Source organism: Stegostoma tigrinum, chromosome 39 (genome assembly GCF_030684315.1).
Source record: "Stegostoma tigrinum isolate sSteTig4 chromosome 39, sSteTig4.hap1, whole genome shotgun sequence".
Lineage (NCBI taxonomy): Eukaryota > Metazoa > Chordata > Chondrichthyes > Orectolobiformes > Stegostomatidae > Stegostoma > Stegostoma tigrinum.
The window spans coordinates 4,904,807-4,924,123 of record NC_081392.1 but is presented as its reverse complement, the minus strand read 5'-3'; the positions used below and the strand labels follow the sequence as shown (position 1 = coordinate 4,924,123).

Genomic DNA, 19,317 nt, shown 5'->3' with positions numbered 1-19,317 from the left:
TATGTGAGTGAATGTGGTATAGAATGTTAGCCAAAAGGAACAATACCTAATTGACAGAGATAATAGGAACTGCAGATGCTGGAGAATCTGAGATAACAAGGTGTAGAGCTGGATGAACACAGCAGGCCAAGCGGCATCTTAGGAGCAGGAAAGCTGACATTTTGGGCCTAGACCCTTCATCAGAAATTTTTCTGATGAATGGTCTAGGCCCGAAACATCAGCTTTCCTGCTCCTAAGATGCTGCTTGGCCTGCTGTGTTCATCCAGCTCCACACCTTGTTATCTCTAATACCTAATTTACAGTTCACTTTACACCATGTGAAATCAATAGAAGATAAATCAAGTGAAAACTATTTCCAGCTCCACTGTTTATATACTAGTAAAGCCATTTGCCATGTTTTTGAAGTATTGACATTATCTGGATATTAAATTATTAATAAAGCTCAAAACAGTACTCCACTTGATCATGAAATCAGTATCTGTTGTCCTTCCTGGTTTAAATCTTAGCTTAATGGATAAGGAGTAATGCTAACTATTTTATTTGGTTAATAACAGTTGAATTTTTGTTCTGTTTACTTGGATTAATTATTAGCCCAGTTACAGACAGGGGTCAGAGTAGAGACCAGAGGGACGACAATCAGCTTCAACTGCAGATGTTGGAAAAATACATAGATGGGATCATTAGCAGATCACCTGTCAGTCTTACACTGTTTGCTTTCATTACAATTGACTGCCAAATTTGAATTTTATCTTCAATGTCAGTGATGAGACTGGAAAATTATAAGGATGTGAAAATCAGAAAGGTTGGATGATTATTGGGATATACCAGAAAAAAAGAGAAGAAAGTTGTAAAATTCTTAAGGTAGGCTCATTAGCAGCCATTTCCAAGGCGGAAGCGGCAAGAATTGGGGAGCAATGGGAATGCAAATCTGAATTTTAAGGCAGTGATTGACTGACTGCTTCTGTCACTAGTCGTCTGAGTACTACGGAGTATAGAAATAGTAAATGTCCATAGAACAAATAGAAGAGCTGTTTTTCATTGGTTACTGAGCCAGATCCAGGTAGGTGTGTCCAGATACTGAATTTATCATCATTGTGGTTGTGTGAAATTAACTCCACTGGACAATGATAAATCTGACGTTCCTGCTTTCGTACAATATGATATGTTATGTAGAAGTAGTATTTGCTGTTTTTAGATATCTTTCAAACCTTTGCACATCCCTGTACCTTTTTGGTTTTCCTGGCCCACCCTACATTTAGAATTGTGATCTCTGTCTGCCAAATCAATCTCTAGTAGCTTCTGATTAGTGATGATATGTGAAGGTGCTAATGGGAGGACAAGAGTTGCTTTCATTCAACTGAACCTGACAGACATTCTTCTGGTAGTTCCCTTTCTTATGTGTACCCCTGATCACAGAATTATGTAGTGTATAGGATAGCATTTGGTCCATCATGTCTGCAACAGCTGCCCAAGTAAGCAGTCCCTCTTGTGCCACTGTCTCATTCTCTCAGTAGTCTTTACAAGTTCTTCTTTTAAGTATCAATGTGAGAATTAACATTTGGAAATTCTTGGCATTAATGATGCTGCAACAACCATGTAATCGATACAAAGATAGTAGGAACTGCAGATGCAAGACAATCTGAGATAACAAGGTGTAGAGCTGGATGAACACAGCAGGCCAAGCAGCATCAGAGGAGCAGGAAAGCTGACGTTTAGGGTCTAGACCCTTCTTCAGGAGAAGGTCTGTCCAGCTCTACACCTTGTTATCTCATGTAATTGATACAAATGTTTATGGCAATGCAAGCATCAGGATAGAAGAAAAGAGGAATGATAGTTCAGAAATGACCTGAGAAGTTCCTTTATTATTGTTCAAATAAAGGCAAAATACTAGAGACTAATACCAGACTCAATGTTAACTCTTTCTACTGATACTGCCAGACCCTGCCGCATTTCATCAGCATTCTGTCTGTTCCACATTATTGTTCATTTTGGCTTTAAATTTGTCTTCTGCGTATTTCCCTGTGCTTGGCAATGTTGGATGCAATCGTATTGGTGTCCTGCAAAATGATACAGACCTGAGGCATAGGGAAAATTAGGAACAGTGAACTCAAAACAGTGAGCTATTACAAAACTGCTGCCTGACTGCCTTTACTTTTTGGCTATCAGCAATCTGGTGTGGCAGGCCTTCATCTGTTTTTGACTTGATGTAACACCTTTGAAGTGTTTCTGATCAATTCTTTAAGGAAACAGTAACTGCATTGCTGAAGCGACAAACTTTGAGTTGATATAACAGCATGTAGCAATTACTGCTAATTGTGCACTGTTTGTTCCAGGGCATGATCCAGCTGGTATTGGATTCCATTGACCGACTGAACATGTATAACAGTGCAGCTCATTTCTCAGAGTTTGCAGGAGAAGAAGCAGCTGAGTCCTGGAAAGAAATTGTTAACCTCTATTATGAACTGCTGGGTATGGAACCTAAACAATGTATGAATGAAAAGATAGCAAAACCAAGTTGTTGCTGTATTCCACTGATATAATCACAAGTATAAGTAAATTCCTGACCTAATTGTACCTCTTTTCAATAAATGATGATGGTTATCAATGCCTTTTTTCTTCTAAGATTTCTTAGAGTCAATTATTAATTTTCATCATTCAGCCAAATTTTTTTTATATTAAGCCCTTAGCTACCAGCTAATTTCATATGTTGTCTAGTACCCTTGATATTTGCTATCTCAAACAACATAAACAAGTTGCCTGCTTGTTTTCATCATTGCTGATTGTAGATCTCTGCTGTTTACAAATTGGTTGGGACTGTTTGCTGAATTGCAACATTTGGTATACTTTGGAAGTATATGTATTGCCTGTGATTTCCTGAATTTACAATAGTTTCCTACTATAAATGTAAGTTCTTCACTTATCACTTCCATTCTCCACCCAGCTCCTGCTTATTCAGTAACAAAAGCTGCCAACCAAAAGTAATTTTCTTCACTCATGCAGTGTCACTTTCAAGGTCACCTTTTTCAGCTCTCTTTCATCTGAAAGCTGATTTTTGCATCATATTCATCATCTCCAGGCCCTTGCTACTGCTCAAATATCTGTAATTAGCACGATGACTTTATAAAAATCCTTTGTCCACAGGATGTATACTTTTCTAACTAGGCCAACATTTATTCCCCTGAATTGCCCTTCAGAAGGTAGTGGTCTGCCCACCAATAAAATGTCATGGGTTTTCATGTCTGTTTGATTTTTATTGTTAAATTGTAAATTGTTCTTGTTTCATCGGTCATTACTGCAATGTTTTTCCTCTTATACAGCATCCCTCATCCGTGGCAATCGCAGGAACTGTGCTCTGTTCTCTGATAATCTAGACTGGCTAGTCAGTAAGTTAGATCGACTGGAGGCTTCCTCAGGTATGTTTCTGACACAGTAATTCCAACAAGCTTAGGTACGCTTTGCTGATGATTTGTTCTCGTTTTAAAAAAGGATGTTCTGCAATTTTAATATACAGAATATGATTGCTCGAAGGTTTTGGCCTGGAAATCACCTCATCTTCCACCAACACTGGTAACATAATTTCATGGTAATGCTATTTACAGTTTTAAATGGTCTCTGCGGAATTTTCTGTATTAGACCATTGCAACTTCAATGATATTCCTCCATATCAACTTTAAAATCTAGGATCCTGGTTTTAGTTTGCTCAGTTTGGTGAGAGTGGAACAGTGGCAGGCTGCAGTGTATCCATCTTTCAGAAGCTGCGCGTGCCATTTTCCTGGGTTTCCTAATTGTTAGTCTATTAATGGAAACCTTTTTTCAGTACATTATTTGGAGTTCAGTAACATTAACAGGAGGCAACACAATTTTTAAGGTGCCAACAGACGTTGCATTTTGTTCCATGTTAGTATTCTCAAAAGGTTGTCTTCATTCAGCTGGTGGGGTGCCTCTTGCAGAGTAATGCTGTATGACATATATGTCATAATGATATCAGCAGGTACACAGTAGAGCATGCCTAACAATATAAATCAAATGAGCTTTGCAGAGACCTATCATCACTCCACTCTTAGGTAGAGGCAGATAATTAGCTGAAGAGATCAAAATAAGATTCAAGAGTGTAACTAAACCATACCATCTGCAAGTTCTGAAACAGTAATTGTAGCTTGTCAAAATTGTAGAATCATGATAGAGTATGGGCCTGAATCTGCCCAGGTCTTTGGAGGCAGGACCAGAAATGAATTTGGTAAATAACATGTTGGACCCACCACTGAAGTGGATTCAGAATTGGCTGACCCTTAGAAGACAAAGAGTGGTAGTGGATGGAAAATATTCAAAATGGTGCTCAGTTACGAGTGATGTACCACAAGGATCTGTTCTGGGACCTCTTCTATTTGTGATTTTTGTGAATGATTTGGATGTAGGAGTGGAAGGGTGGATTAGTAAGTTTGTGGACGATACGAAGGTGGGTCAAGTTGTGGATAGTGCGGAGGGTTGTTCTAGGTTACAAAGGGACATTGATAAAATGCAGAGCTGGGCTGAGAAGTGGCAGATGGAGTTTAACCCTGAAAAGTGTGAGGTGATTCATTTTGGAAGGACAAACTCGAAAGCAGAATACAGGGTTAATGGAAAGATTCTTGGCAGTGTGGAGGAGCAGAAGGATCTTGGGGTTCATGTCCATAGTTCCCTGAAATCTGCCACCCTGCTGGATAGAGTTGTTAAGAAGGCATATGGTGTGCTAGCTTTCATTTAATTGAGGGATTGAGTTCAAGAGCCTGAAGTTATGCTCCAGCCATACAAAACCCTGGTTCGGCCACATCTGGAGTATTGTGTCCAGTTCTGGTCACCTCATTACAAGAAAGATGCAGAAGCATTGGAAAAGGCTATGAAGGAGATTTACCAGGCTGTTTCCAGGATGGAGGGAAGGTCTTATGAGGAAGAGTTGAGAGAGCTAGGGCTTTTCTGTTTAGAACGATGAAGGATGAGATGTGACTTGATAGAGGTGTATAAAATGATCAGAGGTATAGACAGAGTAGGCAGCCAGATGCTTTTTCCTTGGGTGGAGGTAGCTATTATGAGGGGGCATAGTTTTAAAGTGAATGGAGGTAGATATAGGTGAGACATCAGAGGTAGGTTCTTTACTCAGAGAGTGGTAGGTATGTAGAATGCATTGCTGGAGAGGGTAGTGGAGTCGGCCTCATTAGGGGCATTTAAGCGGCTATTAGATACGCATATGAATGATAGTATAAGGTAGGGGTGGAGGTTAGATAGACCTTAGGTTTAGGGTCAAAGTTCGGCAGAACATCGTGGGCCAAAGAACCTGTATTGTGCTGTACTCTTCTATGTTCTATGAACCTGGGGTGAATATGGAAGAGGCTACCTGGATGCTGGCCTGTTGTGCTTATGAATGGAGCAATTCAGGGAATGTTGATGGGATCTAACTAACAGTGGATGGATCTCCTACTGAGATCAGTAGCTGAAATTGGCATTCCACAAGCTGTTGTGTGGGGTGCCAGACAGACTTTGCTGCAGACCCTTCATTTGTGCCTCCCACTTCTCTTGAAGTAATTGGAAAATAAGGGGTCTCCTGTTTAATGTGGAAATCTGAATGGTGAAGGCAGGGCCTCTATTTATAAAAAAGAGGTAGGTAGATTTTTCAGTAACAAGGGATTGAAAAGGTGTAGTGGTGGCAGTGAGGTTGGGGCAGGGGAGTGGAGGGAGTAGGCAGAAATGTAGAGGCAAGGCCATAATCAGATCAGCCATAATCTAAATGAATGGTACACTCCACATTTTGTACATGCCACTCTTTAACTGACTACACATTTGCTTGCCTCTGTGATGATTATGACCAGTGTCTCATCATGGCCACTTTCGTATTTCAGGTCACAACCCAACAGAAGGATTTGGCCATATGGTGTCAGGGGCAAAGCTTCAAACTGTTGGGAAATTGGGATCAATTTTGTGGCAGAACAGGCTTTTACAAGGTAGATGGGTCGAATGTAAACAGAGCAGAACTTAGATCAGTATCCTTGTGGAAGGAATAACTATTGTGTATTTGGTATGTCTGGTGGAATGACCCTTTAAGAGTCCAGTGACATGTTTTTGTTGATGTCATCAGCCGTTTTGGAGGGAAACAGCTCAATCCAGCCTTGCTGCCTGCAGAGTGAACAACTTGTATAATAATAGAGCTTTTGCTGATTTTAAGCACTTTGGCCTCCTTTCTTTCCTGAAGTGTAACAAAGAAAACTGGCGACAGAATAAATCTGCTTTGAAATCCACCCGATGAATCTACAGATTCATCAAAAATGAAAAAATGGCCTCCTTCCACAGATCTTGGAGGCACTTTGATGTAAAAAAAGACAAGAAATCAAAATATGACATTGCACCAAAACAGGACAGTCAGTAAAAAAAAAACACCCTAGGGAAGGGGTAAGCAGTGCAAATGAAGCTTGCTGCATGTTCAACCCTGAATGTACACTGCAGTAACAAGTACCCTGCATGGAGGGAAATGTTTTGAGCTAGGGGATTAGACTCAACAGAAAATGGCAGCCTCAGGAACACCTTTTAAAGAGGAAGAAGCAAGGTTGTGCTAAGATTTTTGTGGTATATCCTGCTACACAGACCTTTCCATTTTAAATTAAAATGATAACAACACACAGGAAATTTGGCACTGAAAATTCAAAGAGCTGTAACACCTGCAAAGTGATTCCGTTATTGTTTAGTTCTGGCTAACAAAATATAAGGTTCATGTGTTCTCAAGTTTCATGGAGGGGTTTTTTGATAGAAGCTATCAACCTCCTGAGGCGTTTGGTATAGCTAGAGAAGCCAGGTTCCAAAACTTATGAAGGAATAGGAGCAATTCTAGCATTTTTCACCAAAACCATTATGATTGCTGAAAGGTTCAGATTCCACGAATGCACCCAGCATGATGGTGAATGTATCTCCCAGTTTGCGGCAATTTTAAAGAAGTAGCAGAATTTTATAGTTGAAGATGTGAAGCAATCCAGAAAATACTACTGATGGAAAAATAGAACTAGCAGCTAAGGAAGCTGAACAGCTAAGCTTGAGCATGAGAGTTCACAAAATGGAACCTGTCAAATGAGCACCATACAGACTCATTATAGCCATTATGTGAAAAACATATCATGAGCAGCAAATTGCTGCAGCAGCAAATCTGTAAAGAAACTGCAGGAAAAAAACGCACTTTGAACAAGCATGTTTGAGGAGGAAACATGAATAATGCACAGCAAATGTACAAAAACCATAGAATAGGAAGAAAATCTAGACAGTACACAAAGGGCATGAGTGAAGCCCAAACTCTCAGTCGGAAGAGGAACTGTTAATAGACATATTGACCATTGCTGGTGACACCAACTGATACTAGGTCACTCCCTTACTTGGTGCACACTGGAATGGTGATATCATTGACACTGATAATGTGCCTCAGACACAGCAGAATCACATTGCACTAAAACTCCAAAAGTCATGCCAAGTATGTATATGGGCAAAGTGGTGCCTTTTTTAAGAGGTTATAACAATGTGAGTATTTAGTTATATGGTCAGTCTGAAGATTTCTCTTAAATAACAAAGTGTGAAGCTGGATGAACACAGCAGGCCAAGCAGCATCTCAGGAGCACAAAAGCTGACGTTTCGGGCCTAGACCCTTCTTCAGGTGGTGAAGGGTCTAGGCCCGAAACGTCAGATTTTGTGCTCCTGAGATGCTGCTTGGCCTGCTGTGTTCACCCAGCTTCACACTTTTTTTATCTTGGATTCTCCAACATCTGCAGTTCCCATTATCACTGAATATTTCTCTTAATTTGTTTTCAAAGGAAATCTTCTGTCTATCCAAAGAAACATGCTACTGTTTTTAATGGGGATCTGGGAAGCATAGAAAAGATCTGTCAAATTGAAAATTAAGGATGAGAATCAAAAGAAATGTTGCAAGGCCAAATCAGTGTCTTATGCAATCAGGCCGAAGATCAATGTAGAAATCAAAACATGCAAGAAGTAAGAATTGAACTAGGATGGCACTTTACTAAGCTGTACAGTTAATCTGCTGAACAAAACCAGCAGTGAACGCTACACCCAAGACATTGGTAATGCATAATCAGGTGCTCACCTGAAAGTTACAACCTTCCTTTACGGTCTTAAACCAAAAGCTTAAGCATCAAAAAGCTAAAGGGGATAATACTGCCATCCTGCACTGTGAAATTAACAGCTTAGGTACAGCAGTAGAAGGACAAAGGGAAGTATAGTGCCAATGTGAAATGAAGCAAAAAGGATCCATCATTGAGCTGGTTATTCACAAACTTCTACCAGAAGATAATGCGAGATGTGCATGTGACATTGACTCTCAATAAACCAGTGCTTCCTTGAAAGTTACCCCTCTGGAAGTTTTTAAACAAGTGCTTCAGAACGAAGAAGCTGATGAAAGGAGCACCACCCCTCTACACAGTGAGCTTTTTAAGCTTGATCCTCCCATGCACTGCCGAAATAAGACAACTTGCTTCAGCCCAGTGACGAGTATGAAGTAAAGCAAGTGGGTTCGATAGTTGAACTGTCTGTATGCAATCTAAATCAAGAAGATGCAGGAGAACATGCCAGTGATTTCAGAGATCAACTGACCACATCTTCTCTTTAAAGTAAAAGAAAAGTTAGCGATCTACATGAAATCCTTGAATGATATTGTTGGGAATGACAGAGGAATGATCACCCTGGATGTGAAGTATCGAAGGCAAAGTCATTCACGCCTGGAAAAAGATGATGTGGTTCTTGGTTCAAATGGAGTGCTTAAAAAACAATTTGTCTTACAGTTAATAACCAGAATAAAAATGATGCTGAACCGTATGTTTGTGATACAGGCATCCATAAAGCACCAATTAAAGCTGCCATCCAAGATCTGAACATTGGAATCACAAATGGCTAAAGAGTACAGAGATTAAAGAAGTCGCAAATGGATCTTTTAATACGCACTTCCTCATGAAAGTTTTGGTGAATATTACTGAGCTGAAAATGGGCTGTTATTAGAAGTCAATAAACAACATTTAATATTGGCTGAAAATACATTTCTAACATTAAGGAGACATCTCTTTAAGATGCTTGAGAAGTAATTGTCCGTGGATGAAATCTCAGCTTGAAAGCCTCATCAATTTTAAAGAAAATTCAGCAGAAATCATCAAAACGATTTAAAAACCCCGTTGTAGTAGGTGAAGCAATTACACTGAGTTGAAATCTCTAAGCCTGATTCTTTAGTGAACAAGCTTTAAGGATGACAAAAGAAATAGAAAAATTTCACATATGTATGAAATATTTCCATAAATTGTAAACAAATTGATACTTCTTCAAGTCACTATAAAGGATTCAGTGAAGGTATGCAAATGAAACAGACTTCTAAAACCAGAGTCACTGTCATGAAATCATAGAATGTTACAGTATATTGTAAACGAGGTGCTAAATCAATTTGCCAAAGAATTACACACCATGGAAACCAAAGAGAACGGAACTGGTGTTTTTGAAATTGAATAGAAAAGCTAACACAAGAGTTTGTATAGAGAAAAGGAAATAGTCAGAAAAGCCAATAAGAAAAATAAATGAGATAACGAAGCGTGAACACAGCAGGCCAAGCAGCATCTTAGGAGCACAAAAGCTGACGTTTAGGACCTAGACCCTTCATCAGAGAGGGGGATGGGGAGAGGGTTGTGAAATAAATAGGGAGATGGGGGAGGTGGACCGAAGATGGATAGAGGAGAAGCCGAACTCATTGTCACCCTCAACAACTTCTCTTTCGATTCCTCCCACTTTCTACAGACAAAGGGGGTGGCCATGGGTGGCCATGGGTACCCGCATGGGCCCAACCTATGTCTGCCTCTGTAGGTTACGTGGAACAGTCCCTCTTCCGCACCTACACAGGCCCCAAACCCCACCTCTTCCTCTGTTACATTGATGACTGTATTGGCGCCGCCTCTTGCTCCCAAGAGGAGCTCGAACAGTTCATTCACTTCACCAACACCTTCCACCCCAACCTCAAGTTCACCTGGGCCATCTCCAACACATCCCTCACCTTCCTGGACCTCTCTGTCTCCATCTCAGGCAACCAGCTAGAAACTGATGTCCATTTCAAGCCCACTGACTCCCACAGCTACCTAGAATACACCTCCTCACACCCACCCTCCTGAAAAAATTCCATCCCGTATTCCCAATTCCTTCGCCTGCACCGCATCTGCTCCCAGGATGAGGCATTACACTCCCACACATCCCAGATGTCCGCGTTCTTCAAGGACCGCAACTTCCCCCCTGCAGTGGTCGAGAACGCCCTCGACCGCGTCTCCCGCAACACAACCCTCACACCCAGCCCCCGCAATAACCGCCCAAAGAGAATCCCCCTCGTCCTCACATACCACCCTACCAACCTCTGGATACAACGCATCATCCTCCGACACTACTGCCATCTACAATCCGACCCCACCACCCAAGCCATTTTTCCATCCCAACCCTTGTCTGCCTTCCGGAGAGACCATTCTCTCCGGCACTCACTTGTCCGCTTCACACTCCCCTCCGACCCCACCACGCCTGGCACCTTCCCCTGCAACCGCAGGAAGTGCTACACTTGCCCCAAAACCTCCTCCCTCACCCCCATCCCAGCCCCCAAGATGACTTTCCATATCAAGCGGATGTTCACCTGTACATCTGCCAATGTGGTATATTGTATCCATTGTACCCGGTGTGGCTACCTCTACATTGGGGAAACCAAGCAGAGGCTTGGGGATCGCTTTGCAGAACACCTCCGTTCGGTTCGCAATAAACCACTGCACCTCCCAGTCACGAACCATTTTAACTCCCCCTCCCATTCCTTAGACAACATGTCCATCCTGGGCCTCCAGCAGTGCTACAATGATGCCACCCGAAGATTGCAGGAACAGCAACTCATATTCCACTTGGGAACCCTACCGCCCAATGGTATCAATGTGGACTTCATAAGCTTCAAAATCTCCCCTTCCCTCACTACATCCCAAAACCAGCCCAGCTCATCCCATCCCCCCACTGCATCCCAAAACCAGCCCAGACTGTCCCTGCCTCCCTTACCTGTTCTCTCTCTCTCACCTATACCCTCCTCCCACCTCAAATCGCACCTCCATTTCCCACCTACTAACCTCATCCCACCGCCTCGACCTATCCATCCTCCCCGGACTGACCTATCCCCTCCATACCTCCCCACCTATACTCTCCTCTCCACCTAGCTTCTTCCCTATCCACCTTCGGTCCGCCTCCCCCTCTCTCCCTATTTATTTCAGAACCCTCTCCCCATCCCCCTTTCTGATGAAGGGTCTAGGCCCGAAACATCAGCTTTTGTGCTCCTAAGATGCTGCTTGGCCTGCTGTGTTCATCCAGCTTCACACTTTGTTATCTCAGATTCTCCAGCATCTGCAGTTCCCATTATCTGTGAAGAAAAATAAATGAGATGCCTGAGGTGTCTGACAGCCATACTGGAATTGATATCCTCCAGAACATCTTCCCCACTGACTGTATACTGATTGCAAATATTGTGAATGTTTTCATTGCGCGATCTTCTGATATAAAGCAGGAGTGATGTGCATTTAAGTGTGTGGACTGTCACTTTGAGTCTAATCACATGACATCATGATGTCATCAGTCCTTTTGGAAGCAACTGGCTCATTGTAATCTTACTAGCTCCAGAGTGAGCACATTGTGTAATAAAGATCTTGTTAAATGCTTTAGTTTCCTATCCTTGAAATCTAACATCACCATGAATGGGTTGTATCTATACAAAGCAGAGCTGAATAACAGTGTGGAGCTGCATGAACACAGCAGGCCAAGCAGCATCTTAGGAGCACAAAAGCAGAGCTGAGATCAGTATCTTTGTGGAAAGGTGAACCACCACCAGCTTGAGGAAGAGCCGAAACAAAGTGAACAGCAGACTAGGAGACAGTATTAGTAATAAAACTGGTGGGACCATTGTAAAGGAAAATAAGAGATCTAAGTTAGACTCAGTGTGCATTTGTGCAGATAGAGAACCGTGGTTAATAATGAACTACAGGTCCAGACAGTCACACAGGAGCATTATAGAGTGAGGATTATGTCACGAAGATCAGATGTTTACTATTCAGGAAGGAACAGGGTGCATTTCTGCAGATTGCTGTGTAATATCTGAGATTGTTTGAAAATTTATGTTAATGTATGTTTAATGTCATGTTGCTATAGGTATCCTGGAAGTGCTGTACTGTGTGTTGATTGAAAGCCCTGAGGTTCTGAACATCATAACAGAAAATCACATCAAATCAATTATCTCTCTGCTGGACAAACATGGACGAAATCACAAGGCATGTATGTTGGTGAAGGCTGGTAATGCAGGAAGGTGTTAAAACGAGGAATACCTTCACTCTTGAAATCTTGGGCTTCTTTTAGAATTTGCACTTGTCCTTATCCTCTAACTCTGCACTTTAGCTCTCAAAAATGTTGTTGGATCTCAAGTAAAAGTTTTGAGATTTTATTTTGTACTTTTCACAGGTGCTGGATGTACTGCGCTCTCTGTGTGTCTGCAATGGTGTGGCTGTACGATCAAACCAAAATCTTATTACAGAAAATTTACTTCCAGGTCGTGATCTGCTGCTCCAAACAAACATGATTAACTACGTCACAAGGTACAACAATCAGTAGCTCACAGCATTGCTTAACTTGTACATTGCTTCAATCAATATTCCTGGTGTTTCTTTAAATTCACTGTATCTTTATTTCAAGATAAACGAACGCATTAAGTCAGTGGCATGCACTGTAATTTTGGAAGTGAGAGTATATTTTGAAGAAATATGTAAATCTGTCAGGTTTCTAACCCATAGAGAGAATATTACTTACTAAGAGGAATAGCTATGGAGCATTTATTTTTCTGTAGAAGTAAAGCAGTTTTCCATTTTTGCTTTAACTCATCTTGCATTTGAAATTTATCAAATTATATTCCAATAATCAAAACTGTAGTTAACCCCTTTTCAATCTTATTTTTAAAATTCACAGCATGAGGCCTAATATCTTTGTGGGTACATGTGAAGGTTCTACACAATACAAGAAATGGTACTTTGAGTTGATAGTGGATTATGTTGACCCATTTCTAATGCCACAGCCTGTTCACCTGCGAGTGGGTTGGGCTTTAACAGATGGTTACAGCCCTTACCCAGGAGGAGGTGAGGGCTGGGGAAGTAATGGAGTTGGAGATGATTTGTATTCCTATGGTTTTGATGGACTTCATCTGTGGTCAGGTCAGTGATGTTTCTGTTCCTAAGGCTCTGTTACTCATTACTGATAAAACTGCCATTCTTAAGTTTGACTCTCTTACTCCATCATACTGTCATTGTCATGATAGAATGCTAATGTTCAGAATGGATAATATTTGTGTGTGCTCAGCTCCCTTGCCCTCCACCCCATGGCTGCCTCTTTACCATCCACCCCCTTCCCACTTAGAATCATTGGTTCCCTGCCTACCTTATCGCTCAAATGTCCCAATCCCTCCCTCTGAAATCAGTTTCTCAACTACCCCCTTCTCCATTCCTGTCCTTCCTGACCCTTGCCTTCATTTGAAAGCTTCAATTGAATCTACTTCTGCCACACTGTCAGGTAGTACATTCCAGATCCTAACAACTTGCTAAGTAAAAATATTTTTCCTTGTATCACCATTGTACTTCTAGCCAGCCTGTCTGGTTCCTGACTTCTTGACATTTTTTTGACAGAAACAGTTTTGCTATACCTACTCTGCCCAAAGTACGTCTTGAACACGTACCAAATCACTTCTTGCTCTTCTCTTCAAAAACAACCCAGTTTTTTTCAGTCTCTCCAGTGTTGTCATTTCCTTCCTAAGGCATCTTGATAAGAATTAGACATAGTTCACCCTCAACTGGATTACTAGTGTTTTGTTTTCTTTTACAGATTTATCAGATCTTGCTTGCTCTTGTACTTTCAGCTCATGTTTATAGATTTCAGGACCCCATACATTTTATTAATCACTTTCTTCACCTGTCTTGCCACTTCAATCATTTATCTCCTGCATTACCTTTTTAAAATTGTATCCTTTATTTGATATTGCTTCTCCTCATTCTTACTGTCACAATGAATTCTTTTACACCTCTGCATTAGATTTTATCTGCCATTTATCTGCCCATTTCACCAATCTCTGCATGTTCTCTTAATGTCACGATCCTCATTGTTCACAATGTTTCAAGCTTTGTATCATCCCCAACCTTTGAAATTCTGACTTGTACATCCAAATCTAGGTCATTAGTATAGATCAAGACAAGCTGTAGTTTTAACACTGGCCCCTGGGGAACACAACTTTATACCTCCCTCCAGTCTGAAAAATGGCTGTTCACTGCTATTCACCAAGACCTGTCATTTAGTCAGTTTGGATCCATGCTGCTCAGTATTTTTATAGTACAGCTAGAAAATATCACCCTTAGGCTGTGAACCATATGCAAAAATTCAGTTGAAGTATTTTGACAGCAATAAATTTGACTTTTTTCTTGATTTCTGTGTATAGGACATATTGTCAAGGCAGTTGCTTCACCTGATGCACATATACTTACCGCTGATGATGTTGTTAGCTGCTGTCTTGATTTGAGTGTCCCAAGTATCTCTTTTCGGATTAATGGCCATCCTGTGCAAGGCATGTTTGAAAACTTTAACATTGATGGCCTCTTCTTCCCTGTGGTTAGCTTCTCTGCAGGAGTTAGGTGGGTACTTTTACATGGTTCTTCTGTTGTGTTTTTGTAATAAACTATCTATTTTATGTTTTAAGACTAGGAAAGTACAAACGTTCTTTTTAGTGCCATCTCAAATGTATTTTTTTGCTGTAAATTTAGAAGCACTTACATATATACAAAATTTTCAGTTTCCTGTTCGGAAGGTATTTATAAGAAACCATTGCTTTGAAATGCATGTTATCTAATGATTTTAATAATCCGATTATAATCACAGATTTTAATTTCAGAAAGCACTGATAGCTGGATTAAAGTGGAACGTTTTTTGAATGCCGACATATTTTGTTTCAGTCCAGATCAATGTCTTCTCTTGATGGCTGCTAGTTCTTAATTGGACTATACATATTTACACTCAAACATGATAGGCAAATGTACTTGTTTTATATTTTAATGTTATTAATTGTAGCCCATAAAGTTTAGGGAAACATACTGTATATCTCTTTTTTAACTGCAATACCCTCCGTCAAATAAGTGGAACTGCATGACAGAATCTTAAAATTCAGCCCCAAAGTCATGACTAGAATTTTTTTTTTGAAAAAGTATCACTGTTTTCTAATGCCATCTGTCGTTGCTATTGAACCAAAGATTGTGGATTGAAGCCCCATTTTAGTGATGAGAGCACAAAATCTGAGTTGGTTCTTCAGTTCATTTAAGGTGCTGTCTTTTGGATGCAAATCCCACAACACTATTTAGAAGAACAGCAGTGGAGTTGAATATTTATCCCTCAACCTGCATTACTGAATTGTTATCACATTGTGGCATCTTGTGCAAATTGGCTGACATGTATCTTACATTGCAGTGGTAACATTTCACTGGTGCCTCAATGGCTGTGAAGTGCTTTGCGATGTTCTGAGGTTGTGAAAGGTGCTGCGTAAATTATCAAACATTTCTGAAATATTTAAAAAATCTCCTGTATGCTCATTACATTTAAGCATCTACTAAGTATTATGAATGGAAAATCAGAATTGAGAAATTTAGAAACCTCTTGCCCAGTAGATCTGGCAGAGAATGATTTGTTGTGCCATATTTTGTCAGCTGGTCAGAATGCCAGCCAGAGCTACATCCTGTAAGTAGTATCGTCTAACACCCCTGCAAAAAAGGGACATAGGCAAGTTTATGTTTATCTTTTGTAAGCTCACAGAACTAGCTGAGGCTGCTGCTACTCCAAGGCGCTCCCCCTAAAAGATCATCCTCCACTTCCATCTGAGCCAAGGGGGTGCCCTTGGTTTCTCATTATTCATCTCCAGCCTTCTGGCGAGATATTAATGAGACCTAACCCTAAACATGGATTTGACATTGGCATGATTTGATTCACTCTCAATCTAAGCTTTCATTGCAGTACTCCGTTGATGGATGACTTCTGTTTATGCTGCATGGAAACTGTGATATTAGCTATCGGAATCTGCTTGTTTGAGCAGGTTCAACAAATGTGTTCATGCGTTGGTCACCATTGCCAAGCTGGAACAGATGCGTTCTTAGTGCAGTCATGTGCCAGACTCCTGCCAATGTTTAATGCAAGCTGTCAGATATTTCCCAGTGCACAAGCATTTTATTATGTCAAACCATCAAGGTTCTTATGTAGTCTGACCCCTTCTCTCTCCCCATTGCTATCCTTTGGAACAACCCTTTGACTAAGCTGGCACCTGTGCTTTGCTTGCCCTATTAGAACATTCGCGCTCAGTAGCTTACTATGTGGTAGCCCCATTTCTTTCTTCTCTTCTGGGTGTGTATAATGCCAGTATCTGAGTTGCTGGCTGAGTATGAAATTAATTGTTGTACCTTCATTGTTACCCTTTTCATGGTCCGTCTTCACTACAATATCAGAAAGGTGAAAAGGAAAAGTTAAGTTTGGGGATTGGAAAGGGGAGGGGAGTGAAAGCGGATATTGTCAGCCTTGGAGTTAGTAGGAACTGCCGATGCTGGAGTCTGAGATAACAAGGTGTCAAGCTGGATGAACACATCAGGCCAGGCAGCATTAGAGGAGCAGGGAAGCTAACGTCAGCTCCTCTGATGCTGCCTGGCCTGCTGCATTCTTCCAGCTGTACACTCTATTGTCATCCTTGATGGTTCCAGCCCTACCACCACTCATAGCCTCAGCAATGGCTGTAGTGACAATGGCAGCACTGCCATCTCGGTGTTTGAATCGGCTTATTCCTGTCCATTAGTGTTCACTCCTTCCAGTTGTACGCCACTTCTCTTGCAAAATAAAGTGTCTTGAGTGCTGTGCAGTTTGTTTGGGTGATGTTCCTAAGATGATTGAATAGATGGCAGAATGTTGGAGTTGTGAGATGTGGGTGAAAGGCTTGGAGCAAGACTAAGGTTGCTGATGTTGGTTATACTATTTGATTCTAGCCTGGTCAATAAGTTTTTTTTGAAGCTGTTTCATGTAGATTTTATAGGTCCTGTACATGTCTTCTTCCTGGCTTGCAGGGTTCGATTCTTACTGGGTGGTAGACATGGAGATTTCAAGTTCTTGCCTCCTCCTGGTTACTGTCCTTGCTATGAAGCACTGCTGCCAAAGGAAAGAATCCGAATTGAACCCATTAAGGAATACAAGCATGACTTTAATGGTATTCGAAACCTTCTAGGACCCACACAGTCACTATCACATACTGCATTTGCTCCCTCTCCTGTGGATACAGCCCAGGTAATTGGATTAAACATCCCTTGTTTAGTTTATCAAATGCTTTCACTGCCAACTTTGCTCGAACTTATGAACTTGCATGCTCTGATTTTAAATATTTAATTCTTGAGAATGCTTGCTTCAGTTTAAAAGTAATCACTGAGGCAGTAAACTGTAAATCCCTTGAAATACTGTAGTGATAATTTACAAATTTTATTTTATAATTTAAAATTTGAATATTACTGAAAGCAGTATGAACTGGAGACAGGATGTCTGCAATTATACCAATAAAAGATACAAGTTATTCATCGGTTTCCCACAGTGGAGGAAAGCTTTGGCATTAAAAGATTGCTAATTTGCATTTCTGTCTGTTGACAGAGTGCGTGTGTCGTATTGCCATGGAGATGGGTGAAGCTTAGTAAGATTCTTGGTTTTGTCATAGTGAATTTAGTTAGGATAAAACCAGCAGGCAAAGCTAGTTTGAGATAAACAGCTAGAAAAACTGTCAGCTTCAGGTCTCATGCGGCTTGTAGCACCTTGGAAGTCATGAGATAGAAACCAGACCTGTATGTGAAGTAGACTAAATGTTAGATCCATCGCCTATGATCGATGTGAAACTGAGGTTGGTATTTAGTGTGAGACAGAGTTTAAAATGGTGGAAAAATGGCTGGAAGGTTTCTTTAGCTGGAAGCTTTGAGAAGAACTCTGTAGTAATCTACACAATAAAAGGCAGTTCATCTTGTTGCAGTTGGAATTCCTAGTGTAATCAACTTGGTTGTAGTTTGGAAACATAACAGTGGGCTATGGAGAGCTGCAGTGTTTTGTGATGTTTGTAGCCGCACCGCTGGAGTCAGAGGAAAGCCAGTTTTGGTGCTGTGAAATTGAGAGCCATAAAGCTGGTCAAGAAATTGGAGCGCTGTTTAACCAAAAGCTAAATGGAAGGAATCCCGTGTGATCTTGTAACTTGGTAAATAGCTGGAACACTAAAGAAAAATCAGTGAATTCCGGACAGTGGTCACAGGAAAAGCGAATTAGCCTCAGATGGAGTAAGATAGGGATTCTGTTTGGGTGTGGGAAAAGAGTTAAAAGTAGTATTAAGTTTATAAGCTATGGTGTTTAGTTAATAATGCTTACCCTATTAAATTGTTTTGATGTACAGTAAATTTTATTTGCTTTGAAAAATCTGAAACCTTGTGATGCATTTCTGTCATTTAATTCATTCGTTGTGCTGATTTTAAATGCTATCCGGTGCCAGCAGGAGTGTAAATAGTTTAGTAAAAATGGGTGTTGTAACTTCACACTTTGGGCCAGGTTTTTCAAATAAAGGGCCTTTCACAAAAGGAAGAAGCTCCACGTTTGAGAGGAAATTAGCTCGGGTTTCCTCAATGTCCAAGGTGTACTTCAATTCTGACAGATCTGTCATTGTGTAGAGCTGTCAGAGAAAGTTGAGCCACTTTCTTTTCACAGCAGTGAGCTGCCATAATCTGGCATTAAAAAGTCCAGACAGCTACTCTGACAACTACTGTCAAAAAGTAAGTATATAAGATACATGTGGTTTTTAGGGTGCTGGGAGAGTAGGGTAGATAAGAGGATAAGGCACCAAATAAATAGGATGTCAAGTTGGTAAGGTGCCAGCTAGGGAGAGGGAAGGTTGCCAGATATGTAAGAGTAAGGGTGCCACGTAGTTAGGCTGTCTGTTGGGTAGGGAGTAAGGGTGCCAGGTGATTAGGGTACCTGTTGCCAGATGGTTAGGGTACCTAGCCTTTGGGAGAGGGAGGTGTTTGTGTGTGTGTGTGAGATAACTATGTATTTAGCTAATTTTCCCTGAGTAACTATTCTTTAACTTCACTGGAAACATCCACAGTTGCCAATTTCAAATGAGATTTTTATAGGGTTCCAGGCATATTGGAATTACCCAGCGGAAAATTCAACTTCCCAGGTAAC

At 40.9% G+C, this 19,317-nt stretch overlaps 1 protein-coding gene across 5 annotated transcripts in view; it reads left to right on the top strand.

Annotated features, from left to right (window-relative positions):
• The window catches only part of LOC125447673 (ryanodine receptor 1-like), a 411,721-nt gene that overhangs the window by 109,891 nt on the left and 282,513 nt on the right, over positions 1 to 19,317 (top strand). For all 5 annotated transcript variants that reach the window (XM_059641019.1, XM_059641018.1, XM_059641017.1 and 2 more), the window contains 7 exons: positions 2,334 to 2,469; positions 3,318 to 3,413; positions 12,211 to 12,329; positions 12,517 to 12,650; positions 13,018 to 13,259; positions 14,531 to 14,723; positions 17,181 to 17,397. In XM_059641019.1, the coding sequence (XP_059497002.1) occupies positions 2,334 to 2,469; positions 3,318 to 3,413; positions 12,211 to 12,329; positions 12,517 to 12,650; positions 13,018 to 13,259; positions 14,531 to 14,723; positions 17,181 to 17,397 (1,137 nt within the window). The remainder of the gene's footprint in view (positions 1 to 2,333; positions 2,470 to 3,317; positions 3,414 to 12,210; positions 12,330 to 12,516; positions 12,651 to 13,017; positions 13,260 to 14,530; positions 14,724 to 17,180; positions 17,398 to 19,317) is intronic.